Genomic DNA, 21,425 nt, shown 5'->3' with positions numbered 1-21,425 from the left:
CACTCAGGCAGTAAATAGCCTCCTACGAACAGCGTATAGGAAGTAAACATAAAATGAGTTTTTGCCATTTGGACTTTAATACAAAATAGCTGGCACAACTAGAAATGGACCGCTTTTCTTGGTCGAACGGGCTGCTAGAAATCGACGAAACGTTGGTAATTCAGCAACGAGGTGTCAGACTGTATGACGGCGATGACAAGGTATGTTTATAATGTCTCAAGTTTAGAGTGGGTCCAGAAACAACAGATGCGAACTCACATCCTGCAGTTTTAATACAATATTGAAATTACAGCGATAATATCGGTTTAAGGGTGATTATAAAAACCTGTTTCCTAATGTCTTATTGTAACTTTGTGTCTTTGTTCTAGGCTAAGCTGGATCTTGGGGTTGCTTTGCTGAGCACCCATCGGTTGATCTGGAGGGACGTCAAAAACCATGTAAACTACCTTTAGAGATAGCAACACAGTACTTGCACTGAGTTTTAAGAAGTTGGTGCTGAAATTTTCTTTCTCTTACGTTTTAACATTTACCCTACGCCTTCTGATTTTCTCTTGTAGGAATGCTGTATGGCTATGCCCCTGTCGCAGATCATCTACTTTGAGGAGCAGGCTGCAGGAATAGGAAAGAGGTCCGTGTCCTTAAAGAAAAAAACTCTTACTACCTATGGCAAAACTTATATTTTTGTTTTATTGGGGAAAAAACAGAGAGAAGTTGTAGTTTTTTAACACAACATCTCATTTTATGTTTTCCTTGAGCTTGCAATTTTTTAATGCATATTTCCAATATGTGGACTGAGTTTGCCCAGTTTTCATGAAGTAGGCTCTATTGTCATCTCTTAAATCATATATGGTCGTTTAATAACTGTTTGTTGAGCTTTTAGAGAAAATTTTGGGCAGTTAAGGATCTAAGTTTTTTTCTTTTAAAGGCAACGTTTTAGAGTCTAGAATGAATAATATGGGAAGTGAACTTTTTTTTTGGCGTTGTTTGTTGTAGTGCCAAAATAGTCATACACCTGCACCCAGCACCTGCCAACAAAGAGCCAGGTCCCTACCAACACAGCAAGTACTCCTTCATCAAGCTGTCCTTCAAAGAACATGGACAGATAGAGGTACTCCCAATTATTCCAGCATATAGTGAAAAACAAGTTCTGGTTGGAATTTTTTCTACGCATTTTTTAACCTGTGATGAACCTTTTAAGGGGGGGAAATGTGTTTGTGTGTTTCTGTCGTCACTTCATGGATCTGACTTTGTGTCATCTTCTTACAGTTTCACAGGAGGTTAACAGAGGAAATGACTCAGAAGAGATGGGAAAATGCACGAATCTCACAGCCAATCCCCACAGGAACTGGCTCTCAGGTTAGAGACATGGCAGGTGTTAGGATGTGCAGGATGGCAGGTCACAGCTCTGGGTGTCAGACAAGGACATTTGGCTAAGCTCATAATATTTGGGGCTAATCTGTGCACTTCAATGGTACAGTGTATAGACAAGGCACAGTGGTTTAAAGCAGGAGGATGACCAGATAGCTGTACAGAAAGATTACAGGCTGGTCGTGGTAAGCAAGCTAATAGCAAAAGTGACAAAGGTATGTTTGGTCAGACATGAAGTTGGGGTTTCAGGTTGAGCTTGAATTTGCTATATTTGTGATGATTGTATGAGCTATAAATTTCCAATTAAAACCTTTTCACTGAGTGTTCAGTGAACAGGTGTTAGGATGTATAGTACGCACAACCATAAATATTTTTATGTAATATTTTTTTGTGATTTAACACCATACAGCATGTCTGTAACTTAACCAACTTACCATTCAGTATTACACTAGAGCAGGGGTCTGGTACCTGTGGCTCTGGAGCGACAAGGAGCTGCCCTGACATAGAGAAGATCACACAGCACACTGAAATGGACTTTAGTCACAAATAATCCTAACTCATAATACATTTTACAAAGCTGCTAAGCTGCTGCTATATGTTTTTTAATCATTACTATTTTTAATATATTAAAGTTGGCTAGTTTTTATTCTATTAATTTCACACAAACATGGTAATGACTCAAATAGGCCAGCATATTTCAGCGTTGAATTCATGTCAAAGTAAGCCTACAAATGCACACTACACATCTGTTTGGGGTTTTCTTTTGTAATAAAAGGTAAAATAGACAAAGAATAAAACTTGTAAAACTTTGCAAGCTGTGTAATGTTTTGTGGCTCCACACCACTTTTCTTTGGAGGAGGGGTTGACCTTTTTATAGTAAAGGTTGCAGACCCATGCACTAGATGATGTCAACTGGATTGTTCTCTTCATCAGTTTTAATGTAGTACCACATGATGGCAGTGTTATCACTAAATTCTGAGGGGAACAGTTCAAATCAGTCAAAAATTTTGCCCCTGACAATTTGTTGGGGCTTTTCAAAGGTCATTGTTAGTACAAATGGTATTGACCTGTTTCTTTTTTCCTCTGTTGTCTTTATTTTTTAAACTGGGTAAAGTATCCTGCAGCAGAAGTCACACCAAAGTCAAAATGAAGGCTTTGTATATGCTATCACAGCCATAGTTCCTCCGTGATGTGTCTCAAAATGAGAGTTTCTCATCAAAGTTTTTTGATCATGTAAAAACAAACCAGCCTAGATTTAATGATATACAGCAACAGGAGTTCATTGCCTTTTCTTTCCTCCTCTATGTGTATCTTTCCTTTCTTTCGAGGCTTGTGATCGACTTTGAAATTGCTTATGTTTCACTTTGTGTTTTTCTTTCCTTTGTGGTTGTTCAGGCAGGAAGGACACGTGCAGTTGGGATTGTTGGCATCGAACGAAAGATAGAAGAGAGGAGGAAAGAGACAGACAAAAACATTTCTGAGGTACTAGAAAGCAAAACTGCAGAAAGTTTTGAGTTGTGTATCAGAATTAGGGTTATAGACAGTTGAGAATAATTCCCATTTGTCCTGTTGTCGACTGTCTCACAGCATTTGTTTCACTATGGACTTGCTAAAAAGCAGAGTGGTGTGGTTGGAAAAATTCCATAAATATTTTCTCTTTTTTTCTGCCATAAAACATTCATCACACTTCAAATTAACTGTGTGATATGATATGAATTCAAGCTGACCACAACTGCTGTGAAACTAATCTTGTAACCATAAAGTTTTGGATTATACAACGACTGTTGGACATTGTAAACATCTCCTACACAGCTTATCAAAAATGGCATACATTAAACTATGTGAAAACATGATCGCAAGGGGGTCATCTGTAATGTAAAGTTTGTCCATAAGCATGTGAGGATGTGGAGATGCAGGGGTCTGTTTTAACAAAGCCATAAAATTTTGAGGTTTTTTTAATTGTTGCCATTTTTCAGAACTTTTAACCATTTGTTCCCATTTTTCCTCAGGCATTTGAGGACCTCAGTAAACTGATGGTGAAGGTAATGAATGAGTTTCTTCATATTCTTTGAGAATGGCTCACATTCAAGTACACTTTTAAGGATTTATTTTGTACACTATCAAACAAGTGTACTGTATTATTCTTCAAATTTCATTCAGTGGTTATTACACCTGAGATTAACTAATAAACTGTGATACATACTGTTTTCTTGAATGATTTTCTTAATGTAACAACAGGCCAAAGAAATGGTGGAGCTGTCCAGGTCTATAGCTAACAAGATCAAAGACAAGCAAGGAGACATCACAGAGGATGAGGTGAGAAGCTGAGCACAGTATTAAAAACAAACAGTAAATGTATTCCCCTAACCATGCTGTTTTTGACTCTACTTCACGTTTATTCTTATGTCTGTTTGTAGACAATCAGATTTAAGTCCTACTTACTCAGCATGGGAATTGCTAACCCTGTCACCAGAGAAACACATGGATCAGGCACACATTACCATATGCAGCTGGCCAAGCAATTGGGAGATATGTTACAAGCCCCACTAGAGGTAGGTGTTTAAATTTTTTTAATGTATTTTACATCTGCACAAGCTGAAATGCGCTTTGGATTTTCAATCTTTTTTTTAAATGTGCGTCTCTTCATTACTTTCTTAACTTTCTATTTCAGGAGCGTGGGGGTATGATGGCTCTCACGGAGGTCTACTGTCTCGTCAACCGTGCCAGAGGAATGGAAGTAATACTTACATTAATCCACTCGCTGCAATTGAAAAAATAAAAGTGGATTTTACCCTGCATGTTAATTCTGGCTGATTTTATAACAAAACTTTTTAAAACTTCCCATTTTCTCAGCTTTTATCTCCAGAGGATTTGTTAAATGCGTGCAAGATGTTTGAGTCACTAAAGCTTCCATTGAGGTGAGTTTGAGTTTTGCTTGTTTTCACATTGTATTGTTTGATGTCACATTGTGCACCCTCATGCTTTCCTCTGTGTGTAGACCAGTCTGTGTGTTTATTAAAGGAATATAGGGCAGGGTTGGCGCCTGCTTCACAGAGCACAGGCTCTTCCTGCCAGGCTTCCTGTTGTTGGAAGTGTAGTCAAGCCTTCTGTGGCCGTCATATCCTGTCACTTCTCAGGGTTTTCAAAAGAAACATGGGCCTGTTTCCTTAACGTGCTGGTTTTAGTACCCCCAAACAAGTCTATCATCTCTGACCTCTCTGTGTATCTCACTAAAGAATGCTTCGGCTCGAATGTGTCAACTAGAAATGATCTGTCGCACACACTCTTTCCTTTCTGGTCCTCTTTGTAGGCTGCGTGTGTTTGACAGTGGAGTGATGGTGGTCCAGCTGCAGTCTCACAGCGAGGAGGAAATGATAGCCTCAGCACTGGACAATGTAAGCCGTGTTATAACAAACATTGTTCTGACAATGACATTGTGTAGACTGATCAAACAGCAGAATCTACAGATACATAAGAACATGAATATATTTATCTTGAAAGAGTCAAAACCCGCAGGTCCTAAGTGTTATTTTCCCTATTATGTTACCTTTTTCTCCTGAAGGTGTCAGATAAAGGCTCTTTGACAGCTGAGGAGTTTGCAAAGCTCTTGGGTCTCTCTGTTCTACTGTCCAAAGAGAGGCAAGTAAACTCAGATTTGACTGTTTCACAGCAAAATTTTGCTTCAGTATTTTATTTTTTTCTTCGTTTTCTTTGGCCCTATGAGCTAATTTTTTTTTTCCTTTTCCTTTCTTGTTCCAGGTTGCTGCTGGCTGAGAAAATGGGTCACCTTTGTAGAGATGACTCCGTTGAGGGTTTGAGATTCTACCCAAACCTCTTTTAATGTTTTGACAGTCTTAATGGTTACAATTAGGAAAAAACAACAACTTGGGTAACTGAGGTATAAAATCTCCAACCACTACATCTACATTCTAACGTAGAGTGGCATAGTACCTGCTCTACCTGAAGTGCTGAAATGCAAAATTTATCAAATGGTTAGTGTTCTAATAGGGATTAATCTTTGATTTAGGTTATTCCACATTTTCTGTGCAGGTCTCAGATTTAGTTCACCTTGAAAAACTGATCAAAACCTTGCAAATATGAAACATTGAACACGCTCCCATATTGGTCTGCTGCCTTTGTTTAGTAAAATTGGTCAGGAGATAACTGACTCAAAAGGTTTTAAAGTGGATATTTTGTCTCTATTCTTCTTTCAGTGATATGAAAAGTCTACTGCCACTGCTAACATGTTTTCCTAAGTAAAATCTAAGTTTATGCAATAAATGTTAAAGAAATAAAATCTGTTTGCCATCTTTTCTTCTGAGGAAGAATGAAAAAAAAAAGCCAGATTCACATGTTTCATTCTCTCTCTCTCTCTCATGTATGACTCTTGTTGTACAAACTGCTTCACCTTTCAACTTGTTTTGGGCTTACTGCTTTGTTCATCAAAAGCAGCTTTTATCCCTTTTTATTCAAATTCTGTGTGAAAGCTGTATCTAATGTCAGAAAAATATCCAAGAAAAGATCAAATAAAGATTTTATCCTGTCCGTTTCAGTCACAGCATAGTAAATACAGGGCACATGGCCAGATGTCACTCCTCAGGCAGCTACTTGCCTCATGACTGAGGTTGTGTTATAGAAATTCCAGTCATGACTGTTTTGAAGCCAAAATGAAAGATAAGAACTCTCTTAATAAGCACAGTGAATCCGTCAACACAAGTTTTCTTTCAGTACTCAAAGAGAGTAACTGTGAAAGCAGCATCATGAATGTGAATATGAGAAGATTTAAACTCTGCGTTGCTTTATGTGTGAACATTCAAGTTGCAACTGAAGGTGTTACCTCTGTTTTCTCTGAATGCGCTTGTGAGTCTTTACACACACAGAATGGAATCATTCTTTGCTCCCTTTGTTGTGATCTGAGCAGTAGAGGTTGTTTCGTCTCCACAGAAGCTTCCTGTTGTCTGTCAATGAGAATGAAGCTCTGCAGTGCCCCACAGCTGATTAGATTAGTCTGCCATGTGCTTCATTGGAAAATAAACTTGTTGTTTCAGCAAGTCAGATCATGATGAGGAAATTTATGCACAGAATGTCATTTTGCTGGGTTGATTACCTGATTAATTTTGCTGATGGAGACTGATTTGCCCTGTTTGAAGAATCACAGTCTGACAGGGTTTGCATTGTCTGTTCAAATATAGTTCTGCATATTTGTCTTTGGGGATGGAATAAGAAATGCTTGTGTCTCATCTTAAGTGGGATGAAGGTTATCTGCTGTGAGATAAATTGCTCGAAAGAATGACTGTGTTGTGGGAAATGTTGTAGTTTTTTACCTAAACTACTAAAGCAATTAGGATACACTACTATTCTGTTAGAATGCCACGAGTTTCTGTTTAAATGTGAGCTTTCAGCTCTACTGAATGCACTGATAAAAAGATTTATGTGTAACTGCTATAAGAGGGAGTGAAATATAGATCCATCTGTTCAGTCACACATACTTTTCCATGTAGTCAGTTTCCTCAGGCACCTGTGCTCAAGTTTTTTGATAACCCAGCTGCTTGTTGTTCACACTGATAACAATCTGTTCGCTGTTTCACCTTACATCATGGAGCAGAGCAATGCTAAACCTGCTCAGGGAAGGAAGGTATTTAGTTTGAAGGCCAATTAAATGAACACCTCCCAGCAGTTCAGAATCAGAATCATAAATACTTTATTAATTCCGAGGGGGAATTGCTTACAATTAAAATTACGGTTAACCAGCTTACTGATGCACCACTTTGACATAAGTATTTTTGATCACGTTTTTACTGCAATTTTGCACGAGTTCAAAGCCCTTTGTTAATATCTGCTTAAAATAATTCAGCATCTTCTGTTTATAGATAAAAATGTGAATATAAGCCACAACCACTTTAAGATGCAAGTCCAGACGTTCTGCAGAAATTTCATTTTATATTTTTTTTTTTTTTTTTTTTTTCTTGTTCGTTTTAAATGTTGACTGCTTTATCACTGAAAGTTTAAGCACTTTCACTGTTTCAACAAAAATCGTCTCTTGGGATGTCGAATATTATTCCACAAAACGCTGGCTTTACATTGACAAGCAAATAAGTGGAGAAAAGGAAGAGAGACAATGAAGCTACGATCCGCACACTCCCCCGCTGTGACCGTGGAGTGACTGTGAGCGGATCTCTTCCACGCGCTCTTTACACTGGCGCGCGCCTTCGCGGGATTCGGCTGGGTCCTTCTCTGAAAATGTTCGCACTTCACTTTGTTTGCTAGAAAATGTGAACCCAACTCACGGAGGAGGTCGGAGATGCGGTTGCTGTGTTTCAAAAGTGAAGGGGGACAATGCTGTGCTGAGTCACCGAGAAACGTGAGTAGAAAAGCTTCATTTTGTGACACTAGTCCATGAAACGATGAAGGTGATGACGACTGACGTAATGTTTATTTGACGCTGACGTTACATGAATCAACGAATATCGGGTTTGATCAAAAATTTAGTGTTCTCCCTGAGATGATGTGATAATACGCAAGAGTGTTAAGAAAAGTGATATTATGCATTTTATCTAGATATATCCTGATATTAATATTATAGCAGGAATATATTTGTTAGTTTTTAAAGGAGGGAAAATATTAAGCCACGACTTTTTGCCTCATTGCTCCAAGTACTGGACGGCGTGAGGTGTTTTTGTTTTTTTGTTTTTTTTTTGTTTTTTTTTGGTAAATGAAGCCTTCCTGTGGTGTAAAGCCAATGTCTACAATAGGTGTACTTCATTTTGAAGTATTTCTCTGCATCAAATCTTAGTTGCAGGAAAGCAGGAGTTTTATTAGTTTCACAGAAATGAATGGGAAGGTAATCAGTAAAAACTTTACCAACAAACTAAAAATACTGATTTGACTCTTTCCTCTTAAATACTGGGTATTTTTTTGTGTGAAGCCCCCCAGTGACTACTATTTGCTCATAGCAGCTCTCTATATCCTATTGTGATGATGGGAGGAAGGGGAAGACGCCACTGTAAATCTGAATACTCACGGCCACACCGTTATGCCTTGGCCTTCCTGTTATTCAAACCTCTTACAAATGTTCTCCGTCTGAGCATTTTCCTGTCTGATGATGCCCACAAGCACTACTGGTTGTTTCGTGTTTGTGTCTTACAAGTGGGCTGTTTGTTTTGTGTTTATTCTGTGATGTCCCTCTGATTCGTAGGGGTCAGGGGTCGAGGAGGGGGACGGTCATGTGGTCTAGAAGAAGACAGAGGCACAGACATCGGAATGCCACAGGCTGTCTCACTGGTGCCCTTCCTGCTGGTGCTTATGGGATATGGTGAGTTTGATCATACCGCCTAATTAACATACTATTCAAAAAGGGTCACAGATTTTAAAATCACCTGACCAAACCTTAAATCTGTATTCCTCTTCATGCCTTCATCACAATGGAAAGGGGATGTGGAGCTACAGAGAAAGGCAGGGGAGTGAAGGGGATACTGGAGAGTCAGCCTCCTCCTCTTTCTCCTTCTTTTCCTCCTTTTCCCACAGACTCTTTGTTTGTGTGAGGATGTGAGGCCCACACAACATGGTTTTCGTGGCTCACATCATCTTTACTTCTCCTGCTATTAACACTTTGTTAATATCCTCTGTATGCACTGATGAGCACCTGGATACTAATTGCTGTATATCTCCAAAAGCTAAAACCCAGAACAATTGAAAATATATTAAATAGCCTGTATGCTATTTTTTATGATGTTGTGACATTACAAAGCATTACAGCTTAATAGACAGATTCAATCAAACTACGAATGACATAGAATCAGATAAATTAATAATGAGACATGTATTGTTATTTAAAGTCACATCAAAACATTTACATAACACATCATCTAAATATGCAAAAAAGTAAATACAACAACTTTTCCTTAGGAGATATCCAGTGTGCATATATCATAAAAGATAATGTCTTTCTCTTTGCCCTCTCGAATCCTTTCCTGTAGCTTTTGCAGGGCTCAATGTATGGCCTTCCTTCCACGTTGCCCTCAGCAATGCCAGTGTTTTTGTGGATTTCAGCACAAAATCCAACACCAGCACTATCCGCAGCTCGAGCCTCTCTCTGGTCAATACGGAAACCAACACCACCCTCCTGACCAGGACTCTCCCCAGCAACCAATCGTCTGGAAGGGTGGAGTTCAACTGCTCCTGCTTCCTGTACGCAGGAACTTTCCGCTTCCTGCTGAGACAGACCAGCCGCTCTCCATCTCCTGATAATGGCACAAAGGACCAGGACAGCAGTGTGGAGAGCACCATCTGGTGGTGGAGTTCAGAACTGCGGGTACAGTGGCCCACCTTTCACATCGCTGTGGAGAGGGCTGGAAACCACTCTGGATCCTTTAAGGCAAGATGAACTATCATCAAATTATTCAGAGATGGTTTCTTAAACTACAGAATGATGTGTTCAGATGGATTAAGATTTTAAATCCCTGTTTTTTAATCTCCAGGATTATCTTTTTACTTTCAATACGATAATTAATTAACCTTGCTAATCTCCTCACCTGCCCTGGTTTTTAAGAGGCAACATGGGCTGGATCACCCAGGTGAGGTACACACTCTTTTAAGTTACCTCACTGAGATCAGTGGGCTCAAAATTTAACATTGCTCTATTTGGGACTGATGTCAAAGAAGAAATACAGCAACAACTACAAGAGTCATCTGATTGTCATAATAGATAGCTGGACAAAGAAAGTGCAAATGAAATAAAATCAGTATCTCCTTTCAATTTCCCCACCCCCTTAAATAAAGTGTGATGAACAGATCTGGGCCATGCAGTAAATAGATTCAGATTATAATAATAAAAGAAGCATTTAAATCAGTTTCATCATAATTTTCATACTTTATTTCAATAATATTTCTCTTATCCACCTCCACTTCCTTGCATGATCCCTCTGCAAGGTACACAAGATTCTCTACAAATGTTTCTAACAACATGTGCTGAAGCTTTACTTTTCTACCTGTCTGAATCCTTTTTTGGATATTTTATATAATCCAGTGGACCAAATCCAATCAGATTGGTTGTCATACTTCTCTTGTCATGTCTCCCTCCAGGTTGGGATATCAACAAACGAGCACTTCCAGTTCTGCTCCAGTAGCATCGACTCTGCTCTCTTCCTAGAAGTCAGCTACATGGAGTACAATCAAATCGGTCGGAACAGCATCGACAAGGTCCGAGTTCGCACGCAACACCAAATCAAACCCCTCCGCTCCCAGACTGTTCATCTGTCCTGCGCCTTCCCCTTCACGGAGAGAGACTTCATACGGGTGGCTCTTCGATCTCCTCATGTAGCACATGATGTGAAGAGCTCTGGACCTCTGTACCTGTCCCGTATCTTCTCCTATAAACTGCAGGTGGAAAACAGCAACGCTTTCAGGAGTGGTTGTGAAGGGACTATGACTGTGAAGCTGATCACTCCCCCTTGTGCTCTCATCCATGGGAAAGTGCTGCTGTACAAGGATGCAGGTTCTGGAAGAGGGGTTTCTGTTCCCTCTGCTTCTGGAGCAGGTGGGACAGCACTGATGGGGTTTGGACCTGAGGACCCCTCGTCTCCTCTGTTGGCCTTTAACTGGCTGACTCAGGGAGAGAATGAGACTGAATTTAACTGTTCTGTGTTTGACCCGGGGAGGAACAAGTACTGCTTTCGCTTTGTCTTCAACTTCAGTCGCTCTCCTAGTCCTGCACAGACCTGTTTGGTGGTTCACAGGAGTGCTGGTGAGGTTTCATGGATTGACGCATTCACATTTACCAGCGGTCAAGAATAAAGAAACACCCTGTTTCAAACTCATACAGCAGAGGCAAGGCAGTGATATTAGGTTTGTGATACAGGGTCTTTTTTCAGGACACGTTATCCTTAGGAGGATCAGTGTATTAAGAAAATACTGCATCCAGCCAATCCAATCAAATCACTTTATTCAACATTCCAGTGTGGCAAATGTTACAAATATAGGAAGTTGCATCCCAGTCTTTTGGCATGAGCTCATCTAGGTCATTCAGCAAAGAAATGACACACAATTAAGAATCATGAATCAACTCCTTTGTCATTTTATCAAATTATTTGTTTTCCTGCAGACTCATGGGGTCCATGGCAGCCGTGGAGTTTGTGCAGCGTGAGCTGTGGAGAGGGTGTGAGGGAGCGAGTGCGTGAGTGTCTGCTGCCCACAGGTGTTGGAGGTATGCAGTGCACCGGCATGGTGAAAGAGCAGTCCCTCTGCTCGCTGGAAGACTGTGCAGGTCAGTTTGTTCCTTCATGCTTTGTTTCTATGTTTCACAGCCTCACGCTTTTTTATCTGCATCTTTTACTACGTTTCCTTGACTTTTAAGCCCAGATGTTCACCATGAGAAATTCTTTTTTAACACGTCAACATTTCTCCTCTTCTTCTTTAGTTTTGCCCTTGCCTTCTCCATCCCTACCCACCGTAACTGTCGGGCTAGCACCCATGAGTGGTAACATGGTCGTGGTGGCCGGTATCTCTCTCTGTCTGGCTGTGATTTTGGCGACTGTTGTGGTGACTGTGTGGAGAAAATTTTGCCAGACCCCTCAGTGCAGCTCTGCCCGCAGAAGCTCCTTGCACTCCCCTGGAGGACGTAAGCTCTCGGATGAGGCCTCCATATGTGGCCACAGCCTCCAAAGACCCAGTTTGTCTGACAGCCACAGCCCACTAGGAACCATGGGAGTGGTTTTAACTCAAAAAGACACTCCTGTACTGGGAAGTCAGCCTCTCACACAGACCCTGGTGATACCAATCCAGCAGGACCCAGAGAGACTTTCCCCCACAGGTCAGAAGCTGTTACCACCAATATTTGGGTATGTCTTAAACATTTTACTCTCATAATATATTTAAAATACTGTTTTTCAGTCTATCTTTTATGTGTACTAAATTATTCTATTACTGTTTTTCAGGTATCGACTGGCTCAGCAGCAGTTGAAAGAAATGAAAAAGAAGGGACTGAAGGAGGCCACACAGCTGTATCATGTCTCATCCAGCCCTGTTCACGACACCTTTGTGGAGACATCTGCTTCACCCACTGCTTCTCCAATCCCTACACCAACAGGATTCATAAATTCCACACCTCAACTGGGTCCCCAGGGTGACAATACCCACAATAATTTCCGGATGTCATCACCCTCTTCTGACCAGCCTCTGCAGACCTCTAGGGTTACACCGGATAGATCAAGTCCCAAGGTGGAGCTGGTCTTAGGTCCACATGTGTCTACTCATAAAAGTGGAGGAAGCTCAAAATGGCGAGATCGCACTGCAGACTGGGTGGAGATGGTGGAGAGGAGTGGGTTAGCAGGATTCAGAGGAGGAGGAGCCACAGGAACAGGAAACCATAAGAATCCAAATTTCCGTCGAACATCCAGTTTTAATGACATGAAACCACAGCTTCCATCATCTGTTCAATCAAGACAGTTCAGAGAAAGGAGCATGACTCAGGTCGCATATCCAGTTTCATTTTCACATTCATATATTGATTCTTTATCATTTATAGTAAAAGAGCTCTCTTTTTCTTCAGGTGGGATCTCGGACCCTTCCTGAAGGAAGCTGCTGGACCAAAGGAGGACGAGACAGGCAGCCATTCTGCTCATACCCCATTCCAGAACACGAGGCCTCAGACTGCTCTCAATCCAGATCCCTGAGAGATGACAAGAGGAAGCCCTGGATGGAGACCGCTGTTCGTCCTCACAGCAATGAACTTAAACACACAGGAACCAACACAAACAGCATCTCACCATATGCAAAACATGCTATAACAGACCCAAGCAGCACTGTGGAGAGGCAGAGGGTTGGTGGGATGGGGGTCAGGGAGGGAATCTCAGGGATTGGAGGTCCGTTGAGCATGGATCGTGCTGAGCGGGCCGAGCAGAACTGGAACCGCCGTGGACCATCGCCTATCCAGAGGAACATCTTAGCACGGAAATTAAAGGAGGCTCAGTCCAGCTCTGGGGCGAAGGGGCGGCAGCGCAGCTCTACCTTTAGTGTGTCAACTCCAGAGCAGAGGACAGGCCGCTGCCGCTCTCTGCCAATGTCTGGAGATTACAGCAACAGTGGCTCCCCCTACAGGCTGAGTGAGGCAGAGCAAAGGATGCTGGACCTGGACCTGTCGCCAACATATGTCAGGGCAGAAGATTAGACCTTGTACTTTGGAGAACTGCTCCAGGAGAAAGTAGCAGTTGAAGATCAGGCATTATTTCATCTCTTATTTTACTTATCCAAACAGCCAGATCTGTAAAGCCTGAACTTTTGTTCGAAATTAAAGAAGTATGCTTTTTTACATTTTTCAGAGATATTTAAGCTTGAAAGTGTTTTTGTTTTGCATTTTATGTTTCATATTTCCAAATGAGGCATTACAAGTGAACATATTTTGTCATTATTATCACTCTCAAGTTCTCTCATGTTTCTTTTATTTCCTTGCATTCCAACTCCTGGTAGTTGCACTGTTATTCATTTGACAAGGCCTTTACCTTCGTCAGTATGTACTGTCGGGATCGAGCCTGGTCAATAACATACATCAATACAGATTCATTTAATAACTTATTATCCCACAGCTGTTTGATCATGCTGAAATGAAATCAGAACCACTCTCACTGTTGGATGCTGTTTGTTTATTTGTTTGAGTAATGTCATTAAACACTTAAAGAATGAAATTCTGAACTGGTTAAACTGTAGGTAACAGTCCTATCTGCCTGTATTCTGCCTGTATTTATAGTTACAGTCATAAAGCTGTTAAAATACAAAGAGTATAAACATGACATTCATTGTCCTCATGGACAGAGGAATCTGAAGTCTGTTGGATTAAATGTCCGCTCCATCTCCACTGCCTCCAGCATCCAAGAAAACCAGAGGTCGCACCTTCATGCTGGTGTGTCTGAGCGAGTACCAGAGGCTTCTCCAAGTCCCCCACACCACACCGTCATCATACTGGCCCTTGTACTTTCCTGAGCGGTAGAACTTTCCATTTAGGTTGGCAGCGTGACACCTGTTGATACAAGGTTTGTACATAATGTCATGTGTGGAATATTTCTGCAGGACAATTAAAAGTGATCCATTTTGCAATCATTGATGAGAAGGGAAATAAAAGAGATGGGCTGGAGGACAACCAGGTCTGTTTTGGGGTCTGGGTCAGAGTGAGGCCAGATCTTAAGCCTCTGACCACTAGCCGTCAAAATTATTTGTCAAACTTGTTTTGGTTAAAAAAAATAATATTACTAATTCAATTTTCTTTGGTCATTTGGACATTTATTTTAGTTCCTATCCATGGAGAATTGATTTGGCTTGTTACATTTTGTAAATTCAAAACTTTTGGCAAACCAGGGCCCTACTCCTGTCAGTGTCAAAATGGCCAGTTGCCAAATAGCCTGTGTGAGAATGACAAGAGAAAAGAAAAAGAAGATGTAGAGAGATGTATGGGGATTCAAAAAAAACTTCTTTTTTTTAAAGAGATTTGAGGTAGACAATGACAAGGAACCGACCGAAAAGGATAATTTCAAGCAAGGCCAGACAGTAGTACAGAGCACAGTCGTGACCCAGGCTCACCTGTTGAACCACCATCCTGCCTTGTTCTCCTGAGCACAGCTGCCCTGAAGGTAGCGGTCATTGTCCTGCCAAACACCAACACTATCATCATTATTATCATCAGTGTTTTTCAATCGGCGGATACGCTTACAAATACAACCCACTAAAATTAATTTTTATACTACTGTAAAGGTGAACTGATGACTGACCTGATCTCTGGTGCTGAACTGCATACCGCTGAGACAAGTAGACCAGTGCTCCACCATTCCCCCACTGCCAGTCAGAGCATCTCCAGCTCTCCCACTATATATCTCATACTGGAGACGATACTTATCCTGGCAGAGACATTTGAACAGGTGTGTGTTTTTTGTTGGATTAACATTTTCTTTTCAGGCAAAGAAATCAAACTGGAAATTTTAATTTATCTTACGGCCTCATCAGTGATCCTGAAATTCTCATAAAATGCATGACTTCTTTTTCCATCCCAGTCCATTAGATCTATCTTCACCAAGTTCTTACCTGCAGCAGGTAAAAGAGATGCCAGAAAAGATTTTTTTAGGATAGCTAGGCAGAACATCAAGAAATCATGCTTGTATTAAGAAAAAAATGCTTGTATTAAGAGAAGAAATTTTTGGATTTTTATCATTTCTGACCTTGTGAGAGAAGAGAGTGAATGTGCTCGTTCCCCAACCAAAACTCATCATTCCACAGTTTAAAGTCACCAAAGCCATCTCGGTAGTCCACCCAGTCTCTGAAATGAGAATGAAACAGACATTTTACCTTCAGTGAGACAACTATTATTAGCCTACCAACCTTAAGTTTCCCCCTGCTCATATACCTGTTAAAATCAACTTTGCCATGCCGTCGTCTCTGGAACACTGTCCATCCTCCACCATCATCCATGTCACAGTAAACTAAAAAAGGCTCCAGGTGGGATTTGGGTCTGATACGATAGAAACCGCTTGCTGGTTTCAGCCTGTCAAACAGCTCAGAACAGTCTGGGAAGACAATATTGAATCAGTCTTTAAAAGTACCAAACATTACATTGCTCTCTCCATGAAACTGTTTGAAGATGTCTTCCATAATATGAATGTGAAATGATTCTGACTATTCTGTCATGCTCTGCAGATCCCATTGGATATTAAAATTAAAATCAGCAACAGGGTTTATGTGGTATGACTGATTCTCACCTCTGTCATGGACAATTAAGTTGCCTGCTTGTGGAAGTACTCTGATGAGTGTCATTTCAGAGCTGTCTAATGCCCCACTGCTGCTGTGGTTTCCTCCATGGTCAGCCGCAGTGCTCAGTGTAGTATCAGATACAACAGGTTGTATAGGCCGGAAATATTTGTGCCTCTGCAAGTGCTCAATCTGCCAACTCCCAAGCAAGATTTTGTTCTCCAATTTTCTTATGCTGCGCTTCAGAATCCCAATCTCTGATCCGCATAAATCTGTTGACTTGAATGAGGAAGATAAGTCATTTGATTAGCATACGGAGCTCCATCTTCACATACCAATAAAGTCGATTATGGACTTCCTAGGATTGCTGTCTGTTCAATGTCTCTGTCTGAACTGTGTTTTTTAACCTGACATTTTCAACTTTGGCTAAAAAACATAGAGTTACATTGTAAACAACAAAACAAGATACTTACGGTCAACTGTGTAGAAAAGGCCATGGGTGTGCACACCAAAATCAACAAGAGTAACAGAGACATTTCTTTTATGGAGGAGCTGTTTACTGTGCAATCCATCTGAAATGACAAAAACAACATCCATTAGTAGAAAAAAATTACAACTCTTCACAAACTGAAAACCTCTGTACCGTAAGCCTACCTTCATTTCACAATGCCTTGTCTGTTTTCTCCAGGTTCAGTGTTCCCTTCCTCTCACTATTATTTATGGGCTGGGCTGGTCCTGCATGGTTCACATAAGACGATCCAGATTGAGCCCACCTTGCCAAACACTGTTTCTGAGCCTGTCTTTAGTTATCTCCTCTATCAGGCAATCTGGTATTAGGAAAGAGAGGCTATACCCAGACTCCATTCCTTAAATACCACAACAAACGTTGGTCAATGACAATGTGGAACTGTGTAGTTCTTTAAACCTTTGATTAAATGGTAAGAATTCAGCATGTCCAAGGGTTTAAAAAGTTATGATGCTGTACCATGTGCATAAACGCGTGCATCTTACCTAAGTAGGAAGACTGAAATCAACACAGACATGCCTGAAGAACCATCCTGCTCTTACATGGAATAAAAGAAAACACCCACTGATTTTGTTCTATTAAATACAAAAATACAGCTCATACCCAAAGGATTAAATCAAACCCTGCATGGAGCAGGAAGGGACTCAATGTTTCCCAAAAACTCCAAAAAAGGAATAACGCATAACCAGACACAAGCTGAATCAAAACTAATTTTGGATTAAAAAATAATTGTTTATGCTTTTTTTTGTTTCTGTTTAGTGTTTTTTTTTAATTAAATTCAGGATAAAACTTGGTTGTTGTTTTTTTGTTTAAATTTTTTTTCTTTTTCTTTTTTTTCAGATTTACAAAACTTTTGGCCTTGATTGAGCTCCATGAGCCTTTTTTTGAACAGGATATCACAACTGTCCCAAATTAGGTATTTGTGTGGAGAGAAACTGTGTTTGAAAATAAGCGACCAAGCTAATAGCATTTGTTTGCGAAACTTGGCCAATTTAACTGGTATTTTTTCATTTTTTAAATTACATTTGAGCACAAAGGGAAGACCACCAAGTTTAGAAAAACGTAGTGAGGGGTAACGTACCACATTGATCCTGGATTGCATAGACACTTTCTGATCCAATTGATTTTAAATGTGTAGTTAAATGTTGTAAGTCTAAAAGTTTCAGCCCCCCAGTGTCAAACTGCGGTCACGTCAGCCGTCTCTCGATTTCGCGTGGTAAAACCAACCGCTCCAAAAGTTTTAATGCGCTCTTACTACAGCCTTTATAGCAGGCGCACAGAAACAGGTAGGAAAGTCGGAGCTACCCATAGGAGCTACCTTATCAGAGCGTGTGTGAACTTCCGGTTTTCAAAATAAAAAGTGGTCGGGAAATGCAGATGTTATTTAAAAAAAATGGGAACTACATAAAAATATAATGTTCAGATTTATAGTATGTAATACATAAAAATGCATCAAAAAATAAAAAAATGTGTCCAACTGCAATAAAAAGTGGTGTGTTTTAAAGAGCGGGCTTATAGTTCTACCATTCTGTGTTGATTTTGAGCAAACAGGTCACATGCCGTGGTAGTTACTGACCTATAATGCTCATATTCATGTTATAAGATACATTAAGAATTCATTAAAACTTATGAAATGTGTCCAAATGCAATGAATTGTTGTGTGTCTCATAGAGGAGGCTTAGATCTACTGTCCTACACTGATTCTGGACTATTCAAAAGTGCATTATAAGATACAGATTAAATTCATTAAAAAGATATGAAGTGTGTCCATATGCAATATATAGTGGTGTGTCTAATAGAGCAGACTTAGTTCTACCATTCTGTGTTGATTTTGAGCCACTAGGTCACAGGACTTGGGACTTATTGAGCAAAAATGCTCATATTTACGTTATAAGATACATTAAAAAAATAAAAATATATATGAAATGTGTCCAAATGCAATAAAAAGTGATGTGTCTCATAGAGTAGGCTAAGTTCTACCATTCTATGTTGATTTTAAGCCACAATGAAACATGGCCTGGGACTTATTGAGCTGTAATGCTCATATTTACAATTTAAAATACACAAAAAATTCAAAAAATATAAAATGTTTCCAAATGCAATTAAAAGTGATGTGTCTCATAAAGGAGGCTATTTTCTACTATTCTGTGTTAATTTTGAGCCACAAAGTCACATAGCCTGGGAGAAATTTAGCTAAAATGCTCATATTTACAATTTGCAATACATTAAAAATTCATTGAAAATATGAAATGTGTCTAAATACAGTTAAAGTTGTGTGTCTTATAGAACAGGCTTAAATCTACCATTCTGTGTTGGTTTCGAGCCAACAGGTTACATGACCTGCGACTTATTGAGCAACAATGCTCATATTAATGTTTTAAGACAAATTAAACATTCATTAAGAATAAGAAATGTGTCCAAGTGCAATAAAAAGTTCTGTGTTTCATCTAGCAGGCTTAGATGTTTCATTCTATGTTGATTTTGATCAACAAAGCTACATGGCCTGGGATCTTATAAAGCTATAATGTAGATCTAAGCCTCCTCTGTAAGACACACCACTACTCATTGCATGTGGACACATTTCATATTTTTAAATAATTTTAATGTATTTCATTTTTGTAAATATGAGCATTATATCTAAATAAGTCCCAAGTCATGTGACCTAGTGGCTCAAATTAACACAGAATGGTAGAACTATAAGCCCGCTCTATGAAACACACCACTTTTTATTGCATTTGGACACCTTTTTTATTTTTTAATTTTTTTTTACAATTTTGAATGAATTTTATTGTATTCTATACTATAAATCTGAACATTATATTTTAATGTAGTTCTCATATTTTTTCGTATAACATCTTATTGTATATATCACAACCACTTTTTATTTTGAAAACTGGAAGTTTACGCAAGCTCTTGTAAGTAAGCGCTGACTTTTCTGTTCGCTTGTCATAAAGTCTGTAATAAGAGCGCACTTGAAGATTTGGAGCTCCTGGCCTGACCACGCGAAATCGAGAGACGGCTGACGTGAACGCAGTCAGAGAAAATGTTCATTAGGACAGAATTTCTGATATAATCATAGACTGCTTAATGCGTTTTATTGTTCCCAACAAAATTAAAAAAGCATCTTATCAGTTTAGTCATACAATGTCGGATTAACATTCAGGGCAAGAGCAGCATGTAAATCTGGAGCTACTTGCTTTTATTAATATTTTTTTCCCTTTCAAAGTCAGATCTCAGGAGCCACTAATTTAAGCTTTTTTTTAACTTGAACAACAATGGGGTCAAAGTTCTGACTGCAACTATCGTCCCTTTTTTAGATGTGATAAAAACCCTACTTGGGATTTTACAGGGAAAAGAAAAATTGTATCTTTATAAAGAAACAAGGATAGCTCACCTTTATTCTTGTTAAAACTCAGTGCTGATACGTCCGAGAATGTTCGATTGACTTTAAAAGCAACTGGTATTTGGTCTGGATTTTTTAAAAACAATTTTGTATCAACAACCATGCTGATTTATGATGATCTGTCAATCAGCAAGTGATGTGCCTTGAATGTTACTTTCAAAAATGTGGAAATAAGCTCGAATGCATGTACGCGACCGACGCTTCATAACTGCAGCATATTCGTTTCGTCACTTCCGGGAGTTTGTCACGTGGTGAGGCGGGAGGTAATTTACCGGCATATTATTTCGGTGCCTCAAACAAACACAGCTGATAAAAAAATATCCAACTTTTAATTATTTATTTATTCATTAATGTATTCATTTATTGTAAGTTCTTTAGTTATAGATGTCTTGTCTACACTATCTACCAGAAGGTGGCGGAATTGCGCCATTTCCTTGTTTGCTAACCAAACGAATCCAAAAACAGAAGAAGAAGGTTTAATGATTGGCGGGGCTATAAAACTCCAACGAAGGAGCTAATTGGCGGGAGAAAGGTGACCGAAACAGGTTCGGCTTTTTGATTGTGGCTAAATATAAGGAAGAAATGAAACCGTGGATTTTACTCATCCTGCAATCTTTCCTCATCTTGGCGACCGTCTGGGATTGTCGTGTCGCGTTACATTTGTCAGCATAAACGGAGATCAAGATCCCATCTGGACTGAACCTGGTAGTCCCACCGACCTGGTAGGCCAAGGTTTACTGTGTTTTTTGGTTTGGTGGAAAAACAGTGTTTGTGAGTGGCTACCGCAGCTGGCAGAGCTGTGTTACTTCCGGCGAATTGCTGGTTGCTGCTAGTTTGAAGCTGTGTTTGCGGCCCAGAAAGCCTGCCCACTCTCCGTATGTGAAGCAATGTCTGTTCAATGTGCGTTTTCATTTATTCATTGCTGTGTATGTTGATTTTGCTAGGATCGCTTTTGATTTTGCTCTGAATGTAAATTTTGCTGAAATTGCTTTGGATTTTGCTCTGATGGTGTTTTCCGGCGTGTTGCTGGTTGCTACAGTGCTCGTTTGGAGCTGTGTTTGCGGCCCAGGAGGCTTGCCGAGCTCAGCCTATGTGACGCAAAGTCTGTTTAATGTGCTTTTTCATTTATTCATTGCTGTGTATGTTGATTTTGCTCTGAATGTGGATTTTGCTGAAATTGCTTTGGATTTTGCTCTGATGGTGTTTTCCGACGTGTTGCTGGTTGCTACAGTGCTTGTTTAGAGCTGTGTTTGCGGCCCAGGAGGCTTGCGGCGCTCAGCTACTTTGAGCAATGTCTGTTTCATGTGCGTTTTCATTTATTCATTGCTGTATATATTGATTTGGCTGGGATCGCTTTTGATTTTGCTTTGATTTTAGATTTTGCTGAAATTGCTTTGGATTTTG

General features: G+C 39.9%; 3 protein-coding genes across 5 annotated transcripts; 2 read left to right on the top strand and 1 right to left on the bottom strand.

The window, feature by feature from the left end:
* Positions 1 to 7: 7 nt before the first annotated feature.
* Positions 8 to 6,081, top strand: vps36 (vacuolar protein sorting 36 homolog). Its single transcript, XM_074672109.1, has 14 exons — positions 8 to 200; positions 369 to 437; positions 558 to 628; positions 994 to 1,108; positions 1,267 to 1,356; positions 2,764 to 2,850; positions 3,378 to 3,410; positions 3,607 to 3,684; positions 3,786 to 3,920; positions 4,040 to 4,105; positions 4,222 to 4,286; positions 4,679 to 4,763; positions 4,931 to 5,007; positions 5,128 to 6,081. Exons 1-14 carry the CDS (start codon positions 105 to 107, stop codon positions 5,207 to 5,209), a joined length of 1,149 nt encoding a protein of 382 aa, XP_074528210.1. The 5' UTR covers positions 8 to 104; the 3' UTR covers positions 5,210 to 6,081.
* Positions 6,082 to 7,578: 1,497 nt separating this feature from the next.
* On the top strand, positions 7,579 to 14,334 carry thsd1 (thrombospondin, type I, domain containing 1). Of its 2 annotated transcripts, none has more exons than XM_074673128.1 (8): positions 7,579 to 7,729; positions 8,564 to 8,680; positions 9,418 to 9,742; positions 10,450 to 11,110; positions 11,468 to 11,629; positions 11,783 to 12,203; positions 12,300 to 12,834; positions 12,914 to 14,334. In XM_074673128.1, exons 2-8 carry the CDS (start codon positions 8,592 to 8,594, stop codon positions 13,529 to 13,531), a joined length of 2,811 nt encoding a protein of 936 aa, XP_074529229.1. In that variant the 5' UTR covers positions 7,579 to 7,729; positions 8,564 to 8,591; the 3' UTR covers positions 13,532 to 14,334. The 2 variants fall into 2 exon arrangements, with proteins under 2 accessions (XP_074529229.1, XP_074529226.1); XM_074673125.1 differs by having other exon boundaries at positions 9,345 to 9,742; positions 12,914 to 14,331.
* fgl1b (fibrinogen like 1B) lies at positions 14,194 to 20,244 on the bottom strand. Of its 2 annotated transcripts, XM_074673129.1 has the most exons (10): positions 20,013 to 20,244; positions 16,747 to 16,827; positions 16,566 to 16,664; positions 16,104 to 16,371; positions 15,752 to 15,911; positions 15,567 to 15,664; positions 15,344 to 15,432; positions 15,123 to 15,248; positions 14,935 to 14,999; positions 14,194 to 14,377 (listed from the first exon to the last, which is right to left on the bottom strand). In XM_074673129.1, the coding sequence occupies exons 2-10, from the start codon at positions 16,750 to 16,752 to the stop codon at positions 14,194 to 14,196; spliced, it is 1,095 nt and encodes a 364-aa protein (XP_074529230.1). In that variant the 5' UTR covers positions 16,753 to 16,827; positions 20,013 to 20,244. The 2 variants fall into 2 exon arrangements, with proteins under 2 accessions (XP_074529230.1, XP_074529231.1); XM_074673130.1 differs by lacking the exon at positions 16,747 to 16,827.
* Positions 20,245 to 21,425: the final 1,181 nt, after the last annotated feature.

Source organism: Halichoeres trimaculatus, unplaced genomic scaffold (genome assembly GCF_033239565.1).
Source record: "Halichoeres trimaculatus isolate MK-OKI-2021-1 unplaced genomic scaffold, fHalTri1.1 fHalTri1_scaffold_6, whole genome shotgun sequence".
Taxonomy (NCBI): domain Eukaryota; kingdom Metazoa; phylum Chordata; class Actinopteri; order Labriformes; family Labridae; genus Halichoeres; species Halichoeres trimaculatus.
The sequence above is the reverse complement of the archived record's forward strand: the minus strand, read 5'-3'. Positions and strand labels throughout refer to the sequence as shown.

Excerpts from the sequence above, each read along its gene's own strand:
- thsd1 (XM_074673125.1), top strand. The coding sequence starts at position 8,629 with ATGCCACAGGCTGTCTCACTGGTGCCCTTCCTGCTGGTGCTTATGGGA. Across the intron at positions 9,743-10,449 it reads ACCACTCTGGATCCTTTAAG|GTTGGGATATCAACAAACGA; the intron begins GCAAGATGAACT and ends GTCTCCCTCCAG. Across the intron at positions 12,204-12,299 it reads CTGTTACCACCAATATTTGG|GTATCGACTGGCTCAGCAGC; the intron begins GTATGTCTTAAA and ends ACTGTTTTTCAG.
- fgl1b (XM_074673129.1), bottom strand. Across the intron at positions 15,249-15,343 it reads TCAGGATCACTGATGAGGCC|GATAAGTATCGTCTCCAGTA; the intron begins GTAAGATAAATT and ends TGTCTCTGCCAG. Across the intron at positions 14,378-14,934 it reads GCAGGATGGTGGTTCAACAG|GTGTCACGCTGCCAACCTAA; the intron begins GTGAGCCTGGGT and ends TTGTATCAACAG.
- vps36 (XM_074672109.1), top strand. The coding sequence starts at position 105 with ATGGACCGCTTTTCTTGGTCGAACGGGCTGCTAGAAATCGACGAAACG. Across the intron at positions 1,357-2,763 it reads CCACAGGAACTGGCTCTCAG|GCAGGAAGGACACGTGCAGT; the intron begins GTTAGAGACATG and ends GTGGTTGTTCAG. Across the intron at positions 3,685-3,785 it reads GAGACATCACAGAGGATGAG|ACAATCAGATTTAAGTCCTA; the intron begins GTGAGAAGCTGA and ends GTCTGTTTGTAG.